Source organism: Dendropsophus ebraccatus, chromosome 1 (genome assembly GCF_027789765.1).
Source record: "Dendropsophus ebraccatus isolate aDenEbr1 chromosome 1, aDenEbr1.pat, whole genome shotgun sequence".
Taxonomy (NCBI): Eukaryota; Metazoa; Chordata; class Amphibia; order Anura; family Hylidae; genus Dendropsophus; species Dendropsophus ebraccatus.
In genome coordinates this window covers 205,230,516-205,254,863 of record NC_091454.1, presented here as the reverse complement: position 1 = coordinate 205,254,863, position 24,348 = coordinate 205,230,516, and the positions used below count along the sequence as shown (strand labels likewise).

The 24,348-nt window shown below is 43.9% G+C and overlaps 1 protein-coding gene across 1 annotated transcript; it reads right to left on the bottom strand.

Annotated features, from left to right (window-relative positions):
* Nucleotides 1-363: 363 nt before the first annotated feature.
* On the bottom strand, nucleotides 364-19,118 carry LOC138784162 (A-kinase anchor protein 8-like). The gene is made up of 14 exons (XM_069959675.1): nucleotides 18,952-19,118; nucleotides 17,437-17,539; nucleotides 15,297-15,570; nucleotides 12,383-12,488; nucleotides 11,595-11,632; nucleotides 11,365-11,464; nucleotides 10,763-10,800; nucleotides 10,337-10,373; nucleotides 7,992-8,064; nucleotides 7,708-7,849; nucleotides 6,246-6,351; nucleotides 4,073-4,203; nucleotides 2,080-2,175; nucleotides 364-585 (listed from the first exon to the last, which is right to left on the bottom strand). The coding sequence occupies exons 1-14, from the start codon at nucleotides 19,007-19,009 to the stop codon at nucleotides 364-366; spliced, it is 1,524 nt and encodes a 507-aa protein (XP_069815776.1). The 5' UTR covers nucleotides 19,010-19,118.
* Nucleotides 19,119-24,348: the final 5,230 nt, after the last annotated feature.

The following is a 24,348-nucleotide window of genomic DNA, read 5'->3' as shown; positions in this document are numbered from 1 at the left end:
TCTTTAAAGGGGCTTTCCAGGCACAAATATTTGTTTGTTATATGCCTCCTACTGCAATGAAAAAAAGCAGTATACTCACCTCCCCTGATCCCCAACCACTGTTGTTTAGTTTTCTGGTCCCTGCTGCTGCTCTCCTTTTCATCTTTCCAATAACACTGTGTGCAGGCAGCGATAGGCTGAGCGGACAGTTCCTGTTGGTACATAAGACGACAGCAGTGGGGACTGGAAGATGTCAGCACTGCAGCAGCGGGGGGATCAGAAGAGGCGAGTAGGCAGTCTTTATTTTTACTGCTCCAGGAAATAAATATTTTCACATAAAAAACCCTTTTAATAAACAACTATAATGTTTGTATAAATTCTTATTCAAGACACAGACGCCTCAACCTCTGTGCTTTCAGGACCGTCACATACAGTAGAGGACTCCTCAGTGTTCTCCTGCCCAGTGACTTGTCCACCAGAATCTTCTTCATCTTCACCCTCGGAGTCAGAGAGAGTAATGCACGGCATCTCTAAATCTGCTAAATCTGTGCTACAGCCACCACTGGTAGTCTCCTCCCCCTCCTTCTTATCCTCCTCCTTTTGGCCCTGGAATAGAAATGGTAAAGCTTTACAAGACAGGTAGTGATGATGTGATGTAGCCCTACAGAAATTATTGCTAGACAAAGCTTAAAGGGGTTGTCCAGTGGGAAAAAAAATCTTTTTAAATCAACTGGTGTCAGAAAATTACATATGTTGTAATTTACTTCTATTTAAAAATCTCAAGTCTTCCCATACTTATAAGCTGCTATATGTCCTGCAGGAAGTGTTGTTTTATTTACATTCAGACACAGTGCTCTCTGCTGACATCTCTGGCCAAGACAGGAACTGTCCAGAGCAGGAGAAGTTTCCTGACATGGACAGAGATGTCAGCGGAGAGCACTCTTTCTGAATGTAAAAAAACAACAGCTTCTGTAAGTCAAGCAGGAAATGCTAAGTACTGGAAGACTTGAGATTTTTAAATAGAAGTAAATTACAAATCTATATAACTTTCTGACACCAGTTGATTTGAAAGAAAAAAAAAATATTCGCTGGACAACCCCTTTAAGGAATTAATTTCGGTAAGATGTGAAGAAGTAATGGGAAAGTCTTAAAGACAACTTATCACCCTGACACCCTACTGCAGGGTTAGGGAACCTTGGCTCTCCAGCTGTTGCAAAACTACAACACCCATCATGCCTGGACAGTCAAAGCTTTAGCTTTGGCTGTCCAGGCATGATGGGTGTTGTAGTTTTGCAACAGCTGGAGAGCCAAGGTTCCCTAACCCTGCCGTATTGGGACATACAAGTATCTGTGTCAATAATAGTCATACTATGGCTTCAATTCATCATTCCAAGAATACAATGAATCGTTATATATGCAGATTTTGTATTCTGCTTTCAGAATGTGTTTCTATTCCTCCTCATTGTCATAATCTGTGCTTGAAGTCAGGGCTGAATAGTATCCTGCTTTCAGATTAGTAGTACTACTTACAATGATATTGTGAATTTAAATGGGTTATCCAGCCTTATAAAAACATAGCCACTTCCTCCCAGAAACAGCACCACTCCTGCCCTCAGTTGGGATGTGGGGCTTTGCAGCTAAGTTCCTTTGTGAATGGAGCCAAATTGTAATACCACACACAACCTGAGGGGGGGGGGTGCTGTTTTTGCAAAAACAAACAAACAAGTAGCTGTGCTTTTTTTTATTATTCCGGACAACTCCTTTAACTACTCAGTAGCACAAACTCTCCCCTGTCCTAGTTTCATACATTGTACACAATGATACACAGAGGATTGTATTTACTGGGCACCTGTAGCAAACCCTCAGCTGTGATACACAGTAGACTTTCACACTGTGATAGCCATAGGTGCAGAGTAAGCTCCTGGCACATCATACATATGCATAAACCCCCAATTTCTCAAGAATGTTTCCATTCAATGACAGCAAGCACAGATCTTGACATGTAAGGAATAGATGCATCATATTCAGTTGCTGTATGTCTAATTATACAGTAATGCAGCTTTGGACATCATATAAATATATATATAGAGTCATGTATACATTCACATTTTGCTTCATTTTCTGCTTGAGATCTTTGTTTTTCAGGAGGTATCTCGCAAAACCCAGCGCTTTCGTTTTAGAGGTTCGCATACTGATCTAGAAAGAAAAGAAGGGAGACAAGACAGAGTTCTCAATATATTGGTTATTAGGCTGAAGTTTGCCCTAAAATTCTATGCAGCTTTTAGTAGTCATAATAATTCTTTACAGAACTCCAGATCACATATTTCACGTCACACAGCTGTCACCACTAGAGGGAGCTCTCTGCATAATGTCCTATATAACTCTTATTAAAGGGAATCTGTCAGCTCCTAGGCCCTATCTAAGGTGCTGACAGTGTGCTGTAGTTGGCAGTTCCCTAGTGAACATGGTGCTTTTTGGTAATTTTCCGTGCAGCGGATTATGCACAATTTCATATCTCCTACTGTACTGAAGACCCAAAGGGGAGTTGTTTGTGCCACACCTCACTACTACTTCCCCTCCCTTCTCTTCATGAACAATCAATGCTGCCCGGCCTCCTGCTGGCTCAGCTGTCAGCCAGTGTCTCTGATTGCATATCAGTCCTCTATAGGCTGTTTATGTCTGAAAGAAACACTCAGCTATAGTTGAAGCTGTGGTCTATGGGCAACTATCCAGTCTAGAGCCCTACCAGCAGTTCATTCTCTGGTCCCAATCAACTGATGGAAATGAAAAAGAGGTCTTTATTAGAGATGAGCGAACCGGGTTCGGGTTCGATTCGATCCGAACCCGAACGTTCGGTATTCGATTAGCGGGGGCTGCTGAACTTGGATAAAGCTCTAAGGTTGTCTGGAAAACATGGATACAGCCAATGACTATATCCATGATTTCCACATAGCCTTAGAGCTTTATCCAAGTTCAGCAGCCACCGCTAATCAAATGCCGAAAGTTCGGGTCGACTCGAGCATGCTCCAGGTTCGCTCATCTCTAGTCTTTATTTATGTTTTCCTCATTATTGTATAATTTTTAAGGCTATGTTCCCACACAGTATTTTTGCGCAGTATTTTAGTCAGTCAGTGAATTGAAAACACAGAAAGGGTATGTTCACACACTATTGAAACCGAGTTGATGGCTGTCATTTAATGGCAAATAATGACTGTTATTTCAAAGCAACGTCCAATATTCGCCATTAAATGACGTCCATCCGCTCAATCTCAACAGTGTGTGACCATAGCCTTTCTGTGTTCTTAATCCACTCCTGGTTTTGGTTGCAAAATACTTACCAAAATACTGAGCAAAAATACTGTGTGGGAACATAGCCTTAAAAATTATACAATAATGAGGAAAAAAAAGACATCTATTTAATTTCCATCAGGGGATTCAAACCAGAGCATGAACTGCTAGCAGGTCTCTAGACAGGAGAGTTACCCCTAGACCACAGCTCCAACACATTAGGGAGAACAGATTCAATTATACCTGAGTGTTTCTTTTAGACATAAACAGCCTACAGAGGACTGATCTGCAATCAGAGACACTGGCTGACAGCTGAGCAAGTAGGAGGCCGGGCAGCATTGATTATTCATGAAGAGGGAGGAGGGTGCATGCCAGAGTGTGGCACAAACTGTGACTATTTAGTACAGTAGGAGACATAAGATTGTACATAATCCGCTGCACGGAAAATTACTAAAAAGGCACCATGCTCACTGGGGGACTGCCAGCTATAGCACACTGTCAGCACCTCAGGTAGGGCCCAGGAGCTGACGGATTCCCTTTAAACCAGGGTTAGGGTTACCCAAAGCTGCAGGCATGATGGGATTTGCAGTTCTGCAACAGCTGGAAGCCAGAGTTTCCCCATCCCTGCATTGAACTAAACTAAATGCTAGTTGTGGCTAATGGAGACCCATTATGTCTATTTATTAACTTTGAGCAAATCCTGCTTCCCTCCTTTGTGTCTCTCAGCTGCTGGGCTTATCCCTATCCATGATCCCTGTACTATGTGTAATCTTTGAACAACCCCGGGGTTATATGTAAGACTCACCCGGCATTTATTTTTGTGTGGAACAGATGTGACATGTTGCTGTAGGGCATCCAATTTCATAGGGATTAATACATCACAAGCAGAACAATAAGCAATTTCAACTTTCTTCATAAAATGCTCCATGCCCACTCCTGCAATAAGAAACACAACGCTTATTAACCCCTTACAGGCCAGGTCAAGTTTTCCCCATAGAAACGACAATTTTTTTTCTCTCCCTTTACATTTTGATGGTCATAACATACAAACAGCATTGACTGTGGCACAGTTTACCAGTGGATTCTAAGGGCCCTGTTATACGGAGCGGTAACCTGCCTGATCATCACTCCGTGTAATAGAGACAATAATCATCAGCTGATCGTGTCTTTTGGTATAATAGCAATGCACAGCCTATGGCTGATAACTGCGTAGAAATAAATATATAAAACAGGTGTCCTAGCTTCTGCCCACTTGTTGCTACTAAAACTTCTACACTGGTATTTGAAGTGACAGGCCGCTGTCACGTTGCCCCTCCGTACTCCCCAGTGTTTTTCTTGCTTCTGCCCGCTCTCTGCAGCCACCCCTGGAACTTCAGAGCCGATTCCTTAAGTGACAGGCCGCTCAGCCAATCACTGTCCTCTACACTTTCCTATCTCGGCCAGTGATTGGCTGAGCGGCCTGTCACTTCAGGGATCGGCTCCGAAGTTCCAGCGGCGGCTGCAGAGCAGGCAGAAGACAGAAAAACACCAGGGAGCGCAGAGAGGCAACGGATAAACTTTATTATTTAGGCCTTATTCACACGTCCCGTAATTTACGGATCCGTATTTAAGGATCAGAGTTCGTGCACATTGATGTCCGGATCTCTGCTGCACATCGTGTGCCGATTGTAGCAGAATCAGTAGACGAATGTTATTGGAGGCAGTGTTTGTGATGGTATATCAGAGAGCTGGGATCTGTAGTACTCCACAAGGTGAAGACCATACAGAAGGGTGCCTGCTCGGAACATTGCATAACTTAATATTGTGCCGTATTTAGCTGACAGGCCATTCCTTCACTGCCCACAGTCTCTTAATTGATTCATTCATGCTTTTTCTAACCACATAGTAAACACCAATTTGTGCTAATTGGTAATGATGATTGGCAGCTGGGCTACAAACGTACAATTACCAATTACCTCAATAAATTGGTGTTTACAATGTGGTTAGGAAAAGTATCAATGAATCAATTAAGAGCACTGAAGGAATGGCAGAGAGAGAGGAGGCACAGGAGGATCGCATCATTACCGCAGGAGGGGTCTGATGCCGCAGAGGGGTCTGATGATGCCTGTAAAGACCGCGCCCCTCCTGCAATCACCATGGCAACCGGGGACGCTTCCGTGCTCGGTGGTGATTGCAGGCATCATCAGACTTCCGTGCTTCCGGATGCAATACGGATGTCCAACCCGTAATTTTTAGCGGGTGGTTTCCGGACCCGAAAAAATTACTGACCGTGTGCATGAGGCCTTACTATATACAGCAAGGGCTGCATTGACATTGCTAATGATATATCTATAACGATAGATCTATCTATCTACACACATACAGCCCTTGATGCACAATTATTGACTTGTGCAATAGGCTCATTATGCGAGAGTCGATCTAGCAGATTGGCGCTCACTAATCTGCAATACTGGGCCCTGTAATACCTCCATTAGAGATGAGCGAACCTGGAGCATGCTCGAGTCGATCCGAACCCAAACTTTCGGCATGTGATTAGCGGTGGCTGCTGAAGTTGGATAAAGCCCTAAGGCTATGTGGAAATCATGGATATAGTCACTGGCTGTATCCATGTTTTCCAGACAATCTTAGAGCTTTATCCAAGTTCAGCAGCCCCAGCTAATCAAATACCGAAAGTTTGGGTTCGGATCGACTCGAACCCAGTTCACTCATCTCTAATCTTCATCCTCTGCGCTGTTTCTGTGCAGTCTGTAGTTCAATTTCTAGGCTACTAGGGTGGATTGGTGCACTGTGGGTAGGACTACTGACCTCAGTGCACCGATCCGCCCCTGGCCACTCTTTCTAATGGATATCAGCAGAGTCAGCTGGATCGGTGCAGTGGGGACAATAGTCAACCTTTATGTCTTATCTATTGTCTTGGGTGTTGGCCATGCCTCCTTAAAGCTCAATGCTCTTGTCTACATAAGCGGCTTTGTCACTACCTAGGGTGAGATCCTGATTCTGACGTATCGTATGGATCGTGTTGTCGAGTTCCTCCACATGCTTGCGCTGGTTCTCAGTCTTCCTAGTCCTGTACTGCACATACTCCTGAAAGAAGATACAAAGAGATGTTAGCGTAAAGGGACTCGAAAATCCAAATAAATATATAGATCCTGTGCATTATTAATTCTTCACCACTTTCACGATCTCGGTTTGCTATCATGGAATGAAAATATCATTGGGTAAAGAGAGATTGAAAATGTCTACAGACCAAATACTCCTCTGGTTTTGTTTTACTATATATTTGATCCTGCCACCTGCTGGTAAACCCTAAACTTTCAGGATAAGCTGTACATGAGGAGCAGCAGTATTTTAAGCTATTTTACGTTGTACATGGCATTTTTTTTTACCAGTTATTCCCTGTAATTTTCCCAGCTTTTAAGATGTCTACCATACTATCCGAACACACAGAAGGGGACTCTGCTTGCTTCTATTGTTATAGCACACTCTCAGAAACAGCAGCAGCATGGAGGACATTATAGAGCTTTTTCATTTTTTTTTATCAGTTATTCCCTGTAATTTTCCTAGCCTTTAAGATGTCTACCGTGCTATGCAAAAGCCGGGATCCTGCTTGCCTCTATTTTTATAACACACTCTCAGACGCAGCAGCACGGAGGACATTATAGAGCAGTATTGTACTGTAAGCTGTGAGTCCAACACGGGGATGAGATATAACACTTCCTGCAACATTCAGCAGCGTCTGTCTTTCTCTACATTTCCTTCTCTCCCTCCATAAAGTACTATAGGTGGCTGTAAACTAACACCTAAATTGGCTGATCAATTTCAAGGTGGATTTCAGCTGTTTTTTTACATGATTTTCAGGGTTGAGAAACAGAAAAGGAGCTTGGCAATTGGAATGTTTTTCTCTGATAAGATATAAAACAGTATTTTTGCTTTTCCTATAGATTTAGGCAGTTTATGGCAAGTCTCTGACCAGTTAAAGCTTGCTAAGATTGGCACTTGGGGTAAGAGGCGAGCCAGAGGCAGTAGGGTGATAAGCTGCTGGGGACCAGTTACACATCAGTAGGATAGACTCAAAGGCTCCGTTCACACGGAATAAAACTGGCAGAATTCTCCGCCGCAGAATCCGTGTCATAATGACAGTCTATGGGAGGCTTACGCGCCTCTTCTCTCTGCACTGAAGAATGGACATGTCAATTTTTCAGCGCGGAGACAGGAGGCGTGCAAGCCCTCCTATAGACTGTCATTATGACACCGCAGCAGAGAATTCCACCAGTTTTACTTTGTGTGAGCGGAGCCTTACAATAAGGTTTCTCTACCAATGATATATTTTTTTTTATAGACCATGGTAACTACCTGCTGTGTTGTCTGTAGACGGTGCAGCCGTATCAGTGTGATATTCTAGGATTAGATAATGTAAGGAGGCAGGGAGATATAGTATACCTGTAAGAAGTCTGCCTCCTGCTTGCTAAGATTATCCTTCAAATGACTTATATGGTCCTTATGGAAGGTGCTCTGCAGGTGGTCGTTCATTTCCTCGTCGTATAAGGTGCGGAACTGACACAAGGAACAGTGAAACTCCATCCTGGAAGGAAAACCATTTATGTTATTTAGTCATTTGTTTACTATTTTAGTTAGACTTTTATGTTACACATCTATATGTATAGCTTTAATCTACTATGCTGTACTCTATCCATTATATTTATTGATTCCTGTGAACCACCTACTTCTCCACCAGATCGTCTCCACTGGGCGTGCTTTCAGTCTCTTGTGGCTTTTTGCTAGATGACTGCGCATCTTCTGTAGGAAAGAGAAGTCAATAGTAATAGGTACATGGATCATGTATATTGCTACAGCTAATGGTGCGTTTACACAGATTTATGAAGCCAAAGCCAGGAACAGACTATAACCAGTGAACAGCTCATAAAGGAATGACTGACATTTCTCCTCTTTTGCAATCCATTCCTGGCTTTGGCTTCAAAAATCTGTCAGATAAATCTCTGTGTGTAAACGCACCCTAAGGCTTTGGCTGTCCAGGCATGATGGAAACTGTTGTTTTGCAACAGCTGGAGGGTCACAAATGGGGTAATCCGAATGTTTTCTGGAGTTATAGAGCTCGCTATGTGTTGGAGTGTCCTGCCTGTCGGAGTAAGTTTTTATGTTGAATCCTATGGTCGGAATACTGTTTTTATGTCCTAGTTGTGTATTATTGATGTACATTTTTTCTCTTTGAGAAAACTACCATTGTATGACATACTGTTCTAGGGGTTGGGGGTGGTTGAGGTATGGGTGGCTGTGGGTTTTTTGCTGTAAAATTGAAAAATGTTTAATAAAAATTATCTAAAAAAATTAATCAAAATAAATGGGGTAATCCAGCCACAGAAAAAGAAAGGCAGGGTGATATTGAGATGATCTGTATGAGCTCTGCATGATCTACCATAGCTGCTGTTTTGATGGCTTCCTGTGATGCATCATCCTTGCTGAAAATGCTTGTCATCAGCTGCTGTATGTCCTGCAGGAAGTGGTGTATTCTTTCCAGTCTGACACAGTGCTCTCTGCTGCCACCTCTGTCCAGGTCAGGAACTGTCCAGAGCAGTAGAAAATCCCTATAGAAAACCTCTTCTACTCTGGACAGTTCCTGACAAGGACAGAGGTGGCAGCAGAGAGCACTGTGTCAGACTGGAAAGAATACACTTCCTGCAGGACATACAGCAGCTGATAAGTACGTGAAGACTTGAGATTTTTTAACAGAAGTCATTTACAAACCTATATAACTTTCTGACTCTAGTTGATTTGAAAAAAAAAAAAAAAAAAAAAAAAAAAGCCACACAGTACCCCTTCAACCCTTTGAGGACCAGGCCTAAAATGACCCAGTGGACCGCGCAAATTTTGATCTTTGCACTTTCGTTTTTCCCTCCTCCCCTTCTAAGAGCTCTAGCGCTTTTAGTTTTCTATCTACAAGCCCATGTAATGGCTTATTTGTTACAGGAATAGTTGTACTTTGCAATTGCGTCTTTCATTCTACCATAACATGTATGATGGAACCCCAAATATATTATTTATGAAGATATAAAAAGGTGAAATTGTAAAAAAGAATGCAATATGGTAACGTTTGGGGGGTTCCTGTGTCTACGTAATGTACTATATGGTAAAAGCGACATGATAGCATTATTCTATAGGTCAGTCCAAACACAACCACATGCAGGTTACACAGATTCTCTAATGTTATATATATTTTTTTAATGAAATCCTTTTTTTTGGCAATTAAATAGTAATAAAATACCATATTTGTGAAGATCAGACGTTTTGATCACTTTTTATTAATTTTTTTTAATATATAATGTAACATAAAATCGGTAATCCGCGCACTTTTTTCGCTCTTTTCGTGTACGCCGTTCACCATTCACAATGACGCTTGTTATATTTTAATAGATCGGACAATTACACATCCTACGGTATATTATATGTTTATCTATTTATTTATTTTTATATGTTTTATTTATATAATGGGAAATGGGGGTGATTTCAACTTTTATTGGGGGAGGGGTTTTGGGGTTGTGTGTTAGTGATTTTTAACTTTTTTTTTTTTATACATTTTAAGTCCCTTTGGGGGACTTGTACATACAATACTTTCCTTTTTTACACTGATCATTGCTATGCCATAGGCATAGCATTGATCAGTGTTATCGGCGCTCTGCTCATTGAGCCTTCCTGTGCAGGCTCAGTGACCAGAGCGCCGACTGGACCGCACAGAGGCAGGTGAGAGACCTCCGGCGGTCCATTTAAGGAGTTAATGTCACGCTGCAGCGTGTCATTAACAGTGAGGTGCCAGCTGCTGATTGCAGCCTGCCCCCACCTGCTATGAAGCGCGCTCCACTCCGGAGCATGCTTCATAGCTCAGGATGTACCGGTACGTCCAGGGTTGTCTAGGGACAGACTTCCAGGACGTACCGGTAGGGGTTAATGTTTTTTTTAAGACCATATGACATTCTAAAGCCTTTCATTACACAGCATTATTATATTCCAAAATCCAAGTTTTCTGATGAACCTGCAAACTGGTGGATCCCATTACCTGACTTCTCTTGTTTTCCATCTTCTTGGTCTTTGTCCTGGAAAACAAATTGTGAAGATATTCAATAAAAGCCCCAACTTAATGGCGTGAAGGAAGCACAGACACTGACACAAGGAGACCTGCAGCATTAGTTGGTTACAGCTATGCTCCATGCTAGGGAGGATCTGTATACACATGGGGGGAGATTTATCAAACATGGTGTAAAGTTAAACCGGCTCAGTTGCCCCTAGCAACCAATCAGATTCCACCTTTCATTTTCCAAAGAGTCTGTAAGGAATGAAAGGTAGAATCTGATTGGTTGCTAGGGGCAACTGAGCCAGTGTCACTTTACACCATGTTTGATAAATCTCCCCAACAGTGTCCACATCTCACTCATAGACTGAAAGAGGTCATTAGTAGGCCTGGCCAGTGATCTACAGAACTTACTGACGTCGTGCTCTGGGCCGATTCCTCAGGATTGCAATCTGGGAAAAACAACAAACAAACATTAGCGCCATGAATTTCTGGCATAGCAGATACATCTATGTGCTCACCCTTTAATCACTGATCACCTAATAATGATTACAGAGTGTCTGCTTCTTCCCTACACTGCCTAGATCTCTATGATGCAGAAAGGAAACAGGAAGCTGAATTATTAGTGTTCAGCTTCCCGTTACAGAGACAATGCTAGGTCGTGGTGTGGTGAACATAAAGTATGAAACAGTGACCTCTATTGTTCCCTAAATTACCAGGTATAGAGATGCTGACCTCAATGCTCTCAGCGACCAGTGATGCTAATACTACCTTACTTATAGTGATATTAAAGGGGTTAGGAAAAACAGTTACTTTCTTGCAAAAACAGCGCTACCTTTGTCCTCAAGCTGTGTGTGGTATTAAAATTCCCCACCATGCCTGGACAGCTACATCTTTGATTTTGCAGACACTGATAGGAATTGTAGTTTTGCAACAGCTGGAGGCTGTAGTCTCCCTGCTCCTGCTCTATAACAGGTCACAGACCTTTATCACACGTGTATATTTCCTGATTTTACCTTCCTCCGTTACCAACTCTTTAGAGTTCTCTGGTGTCAGCCTCATCTTTTTCACAGGCGGTGGTTCTTTGCCTCTGTCAGAGGTTTTATTCTGTCCTCCCTGGAAGGAAAAAAGCCCATCTGAATGCTATGCTCTATAATAGGGAGGAGCTGTATACACAATGTCTACATCTCAATCATAGACTGAAAGAGGTCACTCATAGGCCCGGCCACTGATCTACAGAACTTACTGACGTCGTGCTCTGGTCCGGTTCTGCAGCATTACAATCTGTAAAAAAAAAAACACAAAAAACACATTAGCGCCATGAATTTCTGGCATAGCAGATACATCTCTGTGATCACCCTTTGATCACTGATCACCTAATTATGATTAATGAGTGTCTGCTCCTTCACTACACGGCCCAGATCTCTATGATGCAGAAAGGAAACAAGAAGCTGAATTATTAGTGTTCAGCTTCCCGTTACAGAGACAATGCTGGGTCGTGGTGTGGTTAATATCAAGTACAAGTATTTAACAGTGACCTCTTTTGTTCCCTAAATCACCAGGTATAGAGATGCTGACCTCCCTGCTCTCAGTCACCAGTTACACCATGCTAATACTACCTTACTTATAGTGATATTAAAGGGGTTAGAAAAAAAAACACAGCTACTTTCTTTCAAAAACAGCACCAACCCGGTCTTCAGGTTGTGTGCAGTATTAAAATTCTGCTCCATTTACTTCAATAGAACTGAGCTACAAAACCCCACACCAAAACAGAGGACAGGAGAGGTGCTGTTTTTGGAAGAACGTGAACATGTTTTTGTGAACCCAGATCTCTCTACAGCAGGGATGGGCACCCTTAGGCCTTCCAGCTGTTTCAAAAGCCCAATCCCCATCATGCCTGGACAGCTACATCTTTGATTTTGCAGACAATGATAGGAATTGTAGTTTTGCAACAGCTGGAGGCTGCAGTCTCCCTGCTCCTGCTCTATAACATGTCGCAGACCTTTATCACACGTGTATATTTCCTCTTCTTACCTTCCTCCGATACCAACTCTTTAGAGTCTTTGTTCTCTGGTGTCAGCCTCATCTTTTTCGCAGGCGGTGGTTCTTTGCCTCTGTCAGACGTTTTATTCTGTCCTCCCTGGAAGGAAAAAAGAGCAAATCTAAGAAACATGGAAAAGTGCCCAGGTGAAACTTGTTTATTAATCTGACATATGATAATCTAGGAAGTCTAATTATCCATCATGTAAGCCGCAGTGTATGTCAGAAAGTCACATGAGCACAACCATGAGACTGACAACAGGCAACACATTATAGCAGCCAATGGCATAGGTCTACTTTAAACAGTGGCAGCTCCAGGTCCAACCTTTAAGTATTGGTATCTAAAGCAATAGTGTCGGGTGTAAGAGCAACCATTAGGCTGTCTCCTAACAGTGCAGCTGAGACGTGATTTATGATGCGTTTTTAACCGCTTAAGGGTAGCTTCACACGTACCGACTCGCAGCGTTAATAACGCTACGAGTCGGCTAGGTCCTGGCAGATCACTTCTACATACACGCAGCGGTCTGAACGACCGCTGCGTGTATGTAGTGAAAGGACCTAGCGGACTCGCAGCAGTCGGTACGTGTGAAGCTACCCTAAAGGGGAACGCTGGTGAAATTTTTCTTTTTCAAATAAACTGGTACCAGACAATTATAGGATTTGTAATTTACTTTGATTTGAAGATCTCAAGTCTTCTAGTACTTATCAGCTGGTGTATGTCCTGCAGGAAGTAGACAGTGCTCTCTACTGCAACCTCTGTCCATGTCAGAAACTCTTTTCTATGGTTATTTGTTACAGCTCTGGACAGTTCCTCACATGGAAAGAGGTGGCAGCAGAGAGCCCTGTGTCAAACTGCAAAGAATACACCACATCATGCAGGACATATAGCAGCTGATAAGTACTGGAAGACATAAGATTTTTTAATAGAAGAAATTTACAAATCTATATAACTTTCTGACACCAGTTTATTAAAAAAAATCCCTTTAAAGAATTAATGTCATTTTCAGACATGTTAATAGTTACTGACTGCACTGGGTATCACTCCTGAGACCCGCTGCAATCCCACAATATGGCTGGGGGAGTGCATGGCATTGCACTCCATTCCTGGCCTGGCAGAATATCCAAATAGTTCACTTCATAGACTGTAATGAAGTGATTGAGTCGACTTTAAAGGGGTACTCCAGAGATCAAAAATTTACGTTAAAGGACAACTCCGGGCAAAATGTATTTTTTAATATGTTATTACATTAGGAAAGTTAGACAAATTCCTAATATACACATATTATGGGAAATGCTGCTACTAAAGTGCTTTAGTAGATCAGACAGGCTTCAATTTCTCTAAAAAACTGTGACATCACAAATCAGATCACAATCTATATGATGTGTCCAGCAGGGGGCGCAGTATATGGAGAAATTACATTGTAAGAATAACTAGGGATCACAAGTGCCAGCGAGGACAGCGAGCACATAGGACGGGGCTGCTGTCGCGGGGGGCAGCCGCACCACAAGTGCCAGCAGCCCCATCATATGTGCCACTAGTGATCCCTGCTTTACACGTCATATAAACTACACCTGATATGTGACATCGCATTTTTTTTTTTTTAGAGAAACTGAATCCTGCCTGATCTACTAAATTGAGAGAAATATCACTATATGTGCATTTCCCATAATAACTGTGCATTAGGAATTTGTCTAACTTTCCTTAAGTAATAACTACAGATGAGCGAACCGGGTTCGGGTTCGAGTCGATCCGAACCCAAACGATCAGCATTTGATTAGCTGGGGATGCTGAACTTGGATAAAGCTCTAAGGTTGTTTGGAAAACATGGATACAGCCAATGACTAGTGATGAGCGAATAGTGAGATTTTCAAATATTCGATATTTGTACGAATATCCTGCGAATATTCGATCGAATATTCGATCCCATTAAAGTCTATGGGAACAAGTATTTGATTAGTGAAAAACATCTATTTGACCATTTGGAGGGTAAAACTGGAAGCTGGGGGATTTGAACGCTTATCGAATATTCGCGGGATATTCGTATGAATATCGAATATCTCACTATTCGATCGAATATCTATTCGATCGAACAGTATTCGCTCATCACTACCAATGACTATATCCATGATTTCCACATAGCCTTAGGGCTTTATCCAACTTCAGCAGCCACAGATAATCAAATACCGAAAGTTCGGGTTCGGATCGACTCGAGCATGCTCCAGGTTTGCTCATCTCTAGTAATAACATATTAAAAAATACATTTTGCCCGGAGTTGTCCTTTAAATACATTGCTTTAACAAAGATATATTACTTTGTGGGGAGAGGCTGCCCGACACGATCTTGGTAACCGCAGCCTCAGCAGTGTAAGCAGTGACTGCTATCACCGCTCTGTTCTAGAAGCAGGGGGGGGCGGTGATCCCAATCACCAATTCCTCTCCAGAGGCTCCCGACACAAACAATGTCCGCCGCTAAATGGAAGTGCATATATATATATATATATATATATATATATATATATATATATATATATATGTGTATGTATATATATATATATACACACACATTAAAAGTATTACAACTGAAAAAAATGCCCTCAGTCACTCGGAATTCCCCCTTTACTTGACAGGAGTAACACTAATTGTAAGGCCATATGACAGGGGTAGGGAACCTTGGCTTTCCAGCTGTTGCAAAACTACAACTCCCATCATGCCTGGGCAGCCAAAGCCTACCCCTGCCATATGAGATAAAACAAAGTTTTGTTTTACCTGGATGACCCCAGAATTCATGAGACATGCCATCTATGTAGACAGAGTTACAGTATGGACCTATAGTAAGGGTCAGGTATCATAGATGTGTGCAGTCACAAGCACAGTACAGATTAGTCGCTGACAGATTGCGTTTTCTCACTCTATATGTGTTCGTTTTCATCCTCTTGAACCCTCCGCTGCGGGAGTAGTTTTGAGTCAATGACCTCGGATTGGAGAAACCACCTCTTCCTGGGGGTGGCTGGGAATATCTTGCAGGTCCTGCAGGTGGAGCGGACCCAAAGTTGTAGGATCCTCCTGGGTCACCCCTCCAGCCCGGCTGTCCTCCATGAGGGGGCCACTGTTCCCTTTGTCTTTCGTATCCTCCTGCAGGCTCAGGATAGCCAAGTCTGCTCCTTTCTTGATGGTTATAGAAACTGTAGGAGAAAAAAATAATGTTCTTGAGTTTCCTGCTAAGGCGGCCAATTACTGAGCGTTCAAGCCGGTCATGTCAGCGACGGTCTGCAGCTCGTCAACGTATAAGGAGCAGAGGCAGCAAACCGCCACTAACTGTGATGGACTGCCCAGATGATCTAAGGATCACCCGGGAAGCCCCTCTTGCTGTAATGGCATAGGCAGCGAATGAGGGGGAAGCGAACGCTGACCTGACAGGTGTGCGCTCACTTCTCCCTCATTATTGTGCTTTGTAATACGGCCTGTGAACCTGACCTAAGGTGCTAAAAGGATTTTCTCACTAACACTTAAGGCAGTGATGGGCAACCTTTTGAGCTTGGTGTGTCAACATTCGGCAAAAAAAACAAGCACAACACGGATGGTGTGTCACTTCGAAAAAAACCACCATAATTTGCCACATTTATAGTTTAAATAACAAAAAATATGTAATTGTAATTTATAACTGTACTTAATAAGCCAAAAAATAATTATTTAACTTACCCGCTTAGTGACTACTAGCCCACCTGACCCCCATCCCCATACACACACACACACACACACACACACTAGCCCACCTGACCCCCAGACACACACACACTAACCCACCTGACCGCCATCCCCATACACACACACTAGCCCACCTGACCCCCAGACACACTAGCCCACCTAACCCCCAGACACACACACACACACACACACACACACTAACCCACCTGACCCCCATCTATCCCACACACACTGCTCCCCAGGTTTACAATTCAATTTCAACATGCAGCTGTCATTAGCATGCCCACGATTCACCCCCCCCCACCACCACCACACGCACACTACTCCCCCTCCCATCCCCCCCCCACACACACACTACTCCCCCTCCCATCCCTCCTCTCACACACACACACACACACTACTCCCCCTCCCATCCCTCCCCACACACACACACACACACACACTCCCCCTCCCATCCCTACCCCCCACACACACACACACTACTCCCCCTCCCATCCCTCCCCACACACACACACACACTACTCCCCCTCCCATCCCTCCCCACACACACACACACACACTACTCCCCCTCCCATCCCTCCGCACACACACATACTATTCCCTGACTCTCCATCCCTCCCCAAACCCTTCTCCCCAGGCTTACAATTCATTAGGATGCCTTTGTGAGGGTAAGAACGGAGCGCACAAGGAGCAAGGCAGGGCTGAAGCATGGTGCCGCTGGTGAACACAGAGTGGGGTCAGAGGCCAGGGTGCATCCTGGCTTATGTAGTTTTGGTGCCGCCAGGGCTGTGATGGAGTCTGTATGCGGCCGCGTGTCAGCGAACATGTCTACGCGTGTCATAGGTTCGCCATCAGGGACTTAAGGGGTAGTTCAGAAAAAACGTTTTCTTTCAAATTAACTGGTGCCATAAAATACCAGAGATTATAAGTTTACTTGTATTAAAAAAAAAATCTCAAGTCTTCTAGTACTTATCAGCTGCTGTACGTCCTGCAGGAAGAGGTGTATTATTTCCAGTCTGGAGAGCAGGAGAGGTTTTCTATGGGGATTTGCTACTGCTCTGGACAGTTTCTGACACGGACAGAGGTCGCAGCAGAGAAAACCGTGTCAGACGGAAGACAATACAACACTTTCTGCAGCTGATAAGTATTGGAAAACTTCAGATTTTTTTAAATAGAAGTAAATTACAAATATCTGTTGATTTTAATTTTTTTTTTGTGAACTACAACTTTAACATCTATCCACACAGCACAGATGATGAGACAGACATGCTCTATTCAACTCTATGGTGAAGATGGCCGAACACTGTAACGTAAGGGGCACAGATGTCAGCGGTGGTTCTTACCTCTCTCTGGTTAGTCCACTCTGGGGGTTCATCCAAGGTTGTGATGAAGATCTGTAGGGGTCCTGACCATAGTTCATGAGTCCATAATTGTTGGAGTTATATCCTTCATGTGGATGACACAAGAGTCAGGATTAAGTAAGAACAACTCCTTAAAGAAGCACTCTGTTATATGCCGCATATGTTATGACTCAATAATAAAGTAAATGGATGTCTGGTGTATACCTAACTTACTTGTATGCCGCCCTAGTTTCCCTGGTTAACTAGTGCTGCCTACATTTCCCATGATGCCTCAGGGGATCTCATCACTGTACTTGCTGCTATATAAGGGCAGGAACAGATGGTCACTAAATGTGACTATAGAGCACAGGTGTCAAACGCAGGCCCTCCAGCAGTTACACAACTACAATTCTAAAGCTTTGGCTGTCCAGGCATGATGGGAATTGTAGTTTTGCAACCGCTGGAGAGCCTGAGTTTGACATCCCTGCTATAGAGTATCATATGAGATGCAGCTTTAGTCTGTCTCTATACACACAGAAGGGCGGATATCAGGCTGCATCTCACAGGACAGCAGAGACTCTGCACACAGTAGAGACGGGAGGGCAGAGACTCTGCACAGAGCAAAGACAGGAGGGCAGAAACTCTGCACGGGGCAGGGGGCAAGGTGGGCAGAGACTCTGCACACAGCAGGGACAGGAGGGCAGAGACTCTGCACACAGCAGGGACAGGAGGGCAGGGGGCAAGGTGGGCAGAGACTCTGCACACAGCAGGGACAGGAGGGCAGAGACTCTGCACACAGCAGGGACAGGAGGGCAGAGACTCTGCACACAGCAGGGACAGGAGGGCAGGGGGCAAGGTGGGCAGAGACTCTGCACACAGCAGGGACAGGAGGGCAGAGACTCTGCACACAGCAGGGACAGGAGGGCAGGGACAGGAGGGCAGAGCATGGGGTAAGGCTGGCAGAGACTCTGCACACAGCAGAGACAGGAGGGCAGAGACATGAGGGCAGGGCAGGGCAGGGCAGGGGGTAAGGCTGTTGTTCTGAGCTGACAGGAGGCATCGGAATCCAGTGATGCAAAAAGCCATGTCACTTTCTGGCAGTCCCATAACCCAGCTGAAGTAAAGATAGGTGTGGATGCAGCTGAGCTGGGATGAAACGAATTACCAAGTAGGATTTTTTTTTACAGGCCAATTGTAAGTTTTATTAAAAAAATAAAAAAAATACAAACATAAGGATACTCCATCAGGAACCTTGTCAAACAGATACCTGTGACCATAAAGGAGAACCTATGGATCAGCCAGACATCACGTGAACAAATCCTTAAAGGGGTTCTCCCTTCTTGCTATCTGACTGTGTGAGATCTGATAGGTGAGTACAGGTTATTTTCCTGACCATAGCTCTAACTATAATTATTACCCATAATACAAGAGCACACTGTATCAGAGCCCCCAGGAGAGCCTGACAACGTGCATGCTGGGAATTGTAGTTTCACACAGACATCTGCACTGCGCGCCCACCTTGTATCCCCGGAGGTCTCCCGCTTCCCATATACATTCCTCCGCTCCTCCCGTACATGCTGACACTCCTCGGAGGACAATAACGGGCTTCCTTTCGCTTTAACGGGTAACCCCGCCCACCTTTCTGCACTATTGGCTGCAGTCTGCTCACACAAGCGCTTACTGGTCGCCGTCACTTGTCATTCACTTCTCCCTGTCATGATTGGTTAGAATCTATACCCAATGCTCCCGCCTTTTCCGGCACTGAGTGCATCTTCTTCCGTTTCTAAGAGGCTTCGCCCCGCCCCGTTATACAACCAATCAAATAGATCGCTGACGCGGTCGGTCATGTGATCTACGTCTACGTGTCAACATTGTGGTTGTAAATAAAGTTGTGAAAACACAGGCTGCAGTTTAGCCATGTTCTGTTTCTCCACACTATAGTGCTACATTGAGAAAACTAAGGGGTTGTTCTATTGCGTTTTTTAGCTACCATGATTTCCATCTATGTTTCATGCTGAAGACAATTGCATGCGTTTTTACTATGCAATCTATGAATACTGTTTACAAATGCTCAAACAACCGCATCATGTGAACAGAGCCTTAGGTTACCTAAATAGGTGGCATTTTTTTTCGACCAAGAACTACTAAAGCTGCATTTGTATTAGAATTTATAGTTTTCTGCTGTGAACAGGCGCCACTATGAACGGCCATGGGTTGTAAAGGGAACCTGTTATAATTCAGCTTATAAAACTCCTGACACTGTTAGATAGCTGTTCGGTCAAGGCAACACATGATACCTTTAACCTCTTAAGGACGGGGCCAATTTTCGTTTTTGCGCTTTCGTTTTTTCTTCCTTGTGTTTAAAAGGCCATAGCACTTGCATTTTTCCACCTAGAGACCCACATGAGCCCTTATTTTTTGCGTCACTAATTGTACTTTGAAATGACAGGCTGAATTTTTGCATAAAGTACACAGGAAAACCAGCAAAAAATTCAATGTGTGTTGAAATTGAACGAAAAAACTTATTTTTTTTATTTAGGGGGTATTTCTTTTTACGCCATTCGCCCTGGGGTAAAACTGACTTGTTATGCATGTTCCTCAAGTCGTTACGATTAAAACGATATGTAACATGTATAACTTTTATATTATCTGATGGCCTGTAAAAAATTCAAACCATTGTTAACAAATATACAACACTTAAAATCGCTCCATTCCCAGGCTTATAGCGCTTTTATCCTTTGGTCTATGGGGCTGTGTCAGGTGTCATTTCTTGCGCCATGATGTGTTCTTTCTATCGGTACCTTGATTGCGCATATGCGACTTTTTGATCACTGTTTATTAAATTTTTTTCTGGATTTGATGCGACCAAAAATGCGCAATTTTGCACTTTGGGATTTTTTTTGCGCTGACGCCGTTTACCGTGCGAGATCAGGAATGTGATTAATAGTTCGGGTGATTACGCACGCGGCGATACCAAACATGGTTATTTATTTATTTACTTTTATTTAACCCCTAGACGACCCAGGGCGTATAGTTACGCCATGGAAGTCTGTCCCCAGACGACCTAGGGCGTAACTGTACGCCCTGGGTGTTTCTCCCGCTATGAAGCGTGCTCCGGAGCGGAGCGCGCTTCATAGCAGGTGGGGGCCGGCTGCAATCAGCAGCCGGGACCTCACCGGTAATGACACGCTACAGCGATCGCGCTGCCGCGTGTCATTAACTCCTTAAACGCCGCGATCGCGGCGTTTAAGTGTAAGTGACAGGGGGAGTCCCCTGTCACTTACAGATCGGGACCCCCGCAGTGTAAGTGGGGGGTCCCGATCAGTAAAACGGACCGCCGGAGGTCTCTTACCTGCCTCCGTGCGGTCCGATCGGCGATCTGCTACACTGAGCCTGCACAGGCAGGCTCAATGAGCAGAGCGCCGATAACACTGATCAATGCTATGCCTATGGCATAGCATTCATCAGTGTAGAAATCAAACTAATCTATGTACAAGTCCCCCAAAGGGACTTCAAATGTGTAAAAAAAAAAAAGTTAAAAACACCAATACACTACCCCAAAGCCCCTCCCCCAATAAAAGTTGAAATCACCCCCCTTTCCCATTATATAAATAAAACATATAAAAATAAATAAAAAAATAAACATATAATATACCGTAGCGTGCGTAATTGTCCGATCTATTAAAATATAACAAGCGTCATTGCGAACGGTAAACGGCGTACACGAAAAGAGGGAAAAAAGTGCGCGGATTACCGATTTTATGTTACATTATATATAAAAAAAATTAATAAAAAGTGATCAAAACGTCCGATCTTCACAAATATGGTATTAATAAAAACTAGAGATCATGGCGGAAAAAATGACACCCCATACAGCCCCGTAGGTGAAAAAATAAAACCGTTATAAGTGTCACAATAGGCCCATTTTATTTATAATTAATTGCCAAAAAAAAGGATTTCATTTAAAAAAATGTATAACATTAGAGAATCAGTGTAACCTGCATATGGTTGTGTTCGGACTGACCTATAGAATAATAGTATCATGTCGCTTTTACCATATAGTGCATTACGTAGACACAGGAACCCCCCAAAAGTTACCATATTGCATTCTTTTTTACGATTTCACCTATTTATATCTTCATAAATAATATATTTGGAATTCCATCATACATGTTATGGTAAAATGAATGACGCCATTACACAGTACAACTATTCCTGTAAAAAACAAGCACTTACATGGCTTGTAGATAGAAAACTGAGAGTGCTGGAGCTCTTAGAAGGGGAGGAGGGAAAAATGGAAACACTAAGATCAAAATTTGCGCGGTCCACTGGGTCATTTTGGGCCTGGTCCTCAAAGGGTTAAAACCTGGGAAAAGGGGGGTGATTCAAACTTTTATGGTAGGGGGCTTTTTACTAATAATAACACTTTTTTTTTTTTTACCCTTATACTAGAAGCCCCCTGGGGTTAGGGTTATTCCCCCCCTGGGGTTAGGGTTATTCCCCCCCTGTGGTTAGGGTTATTCCCCCCCTGGGGTTAGGGTTATTCCCCCCCTGGGGTTAGGGTTATTCCCCCCCCGGGGTTAGGGTTATTCCCCCCCCTGGGGGTCTTATAGTTATACAGCAAAGATCAATGAGATCGGCACTCGTTTGCTTTTGGCTGCTGCAGCCAAAAGCATCCGAGTGCAGAGTCGGGATGAGCGCCATTTTGATTACTGTATTAGCTGGCACAGCGATCGGAGCGTTCCCGCTAATACCCGCGGTCCCGGGCTACAAGCTGCACCCGGGACCGCGGCGGTTCAGAGCGGGGTCGCCACACGGCCCCGCTCTGAACACCTCTTGCGGGCGCATGTTTTTGTAGCACTGGATAACTCCTTTAAAGGGAACCAATCAGCCCAATCCCCCTGAACTGCTGTATACAGCTCTTGCAGCAGCTGCGGCATGTACCGGCCGCGCCTGCAGCAAGAGCTGTATACCCCAAAAAAAAGCAGTTTAATCCCCCGAACGCGAGACAGGCAGCCTGTATCTAGTCACCGCGCTCCGAGGGGACCATTGACAGGCAGAGATCGGTGACTAGATACGGACGGGAAGCCGCCCAGATGGCTGTCACGTGCCCAGAGGGAATAAAGTGCTTTTTTGGGGGTATACAGCTCCTACAGCCGCGGCAGGTACATGCCACGGCTGCTGCAGGAGCTGTATACAGTGGTTCAGGGAAACATATCAGCCCGATTGGTTCCCTTTAATGCCAATTGGTGATGAATTCGTCGACCAACTTTTGTATGTGATAGAAGCCAGGATTGTAAGGAGATGGTTCAATGTAAAGTAACTTACTATTTTGAAGGGGTTTTTCAGGGATTTGCAATTTACTTCTATTAAAAAAAAAAATCTCAAGTCTTCCAGTACTTATAAGCTGCTGTATGTCCTGCAAGGAGTGGTATTCTTTCCAGTCTGGAGAACAGGAGAGGTTTTCTATGGGGATTTGCTACTACTCTGGACAGTTCCTGACATGGACAGAGGGGGTAGCAGAGAGCACTGTTTCAGACTGGAAATAATACACCACATCCCTACAGGACATCCAGCAGATGCTAAGTGCTGGATGACTCAAGATTTTTGTATAGAAGTAAATTACAAATCTCTGGCACTTTCTGGCACCGGTTGATTTGAAATGATGTTTTTTTCACCCCGATTGTGCTTTTATGTACACAGTACAATTCTTTAGAAGAACTGGTACTCACAGTTTGTAGCTTCAACGCAAAAGATATATTCTCACAAATACGGCATACAGATACAGGCTCACGGCTCACATAACTATCCTAGACACTCAGTCACGCCGCTCTCCTGCTGACGGTTTCGGAGGGATGATTCCTACTTCTTCATGCATTTGAAAATTGCATTAGATTGTGGACGTGGTGAAGTTTGTGGACGGACTTTTGTTACATATACATATAAATTAGTCAAGCATCTGGAGGTGAAAACTACAATGGTGAGATGGCGTTACAACCGCTAACCACTTATACAGCTAGTTAATAGTGGTTGAGTCTCCTCTCCGCAAAGCTAGGGGTGGAGGTGGCACTTCTTGCCAGGCCAGATATAAGATCTGTATTCCATCTTTCCCCTGGTAGGCATACTGGGGGAGATTTATCAAACTGGTGTAAAGTGAAACTGGCTCAGTTGCCCCTAGCAACCAATCAGATTCCACCTTTCATTCCTCACAGACTCTTTGGAAAATGAAAGGTGGAATCTGATTGGTTGCTAGGGGCAACTGAGCCAGTTTCACTTTACACCATGTTTGATAAATCTCCCCCACTGGGTTTAACTTTTCAGTTAAACTTTGCAGCCAGAGTTAGGGTATGTTCAATATGTATCTCTATGGAAGGACTCACGTGCCTCCATTCCCCGTGCAAAGAATTGACATGGCCTTATATCTCCCCAAGCTTGGTTGTCTTGTGTGTTTCTTTATATAGATTTTGTGGTAAGTCTTGGTAATCAGTAGAGATGAGCGAACGTGCTCGTTCCGAGCTTGGTACTCGTTCGAGTATTAGGGTGCTCAAAGGTACTCGATGCTCAGACAAGCTTCTCGCGATACTCGAGAAAATGGCATCATCCTTTTCCCGTAAGTTTGGGTGCAGTTTCTCAGCCAATCAACATGCAGGAGACTCTTTGGTACATCCTGCGATGACGTGGAACTCATACATGTCGATAGCAGCGATTGGTTGGCCAGATCAGATGACCCAGCCATGTAAAAGTCAGTGCTCGCTTCACATGCATGCTGGAAGAGACACACAGACTCTATACGACAACCTCCAAAAACTAGTGTGACCATTATCTTTTTTTCATCTGCAGCCAGTCTGCAGGGTTGCTTCCTTTTCAATATGCTACCTCTGTTTTAATGGTTCTGTGTATTTTTACTGCCAGGCT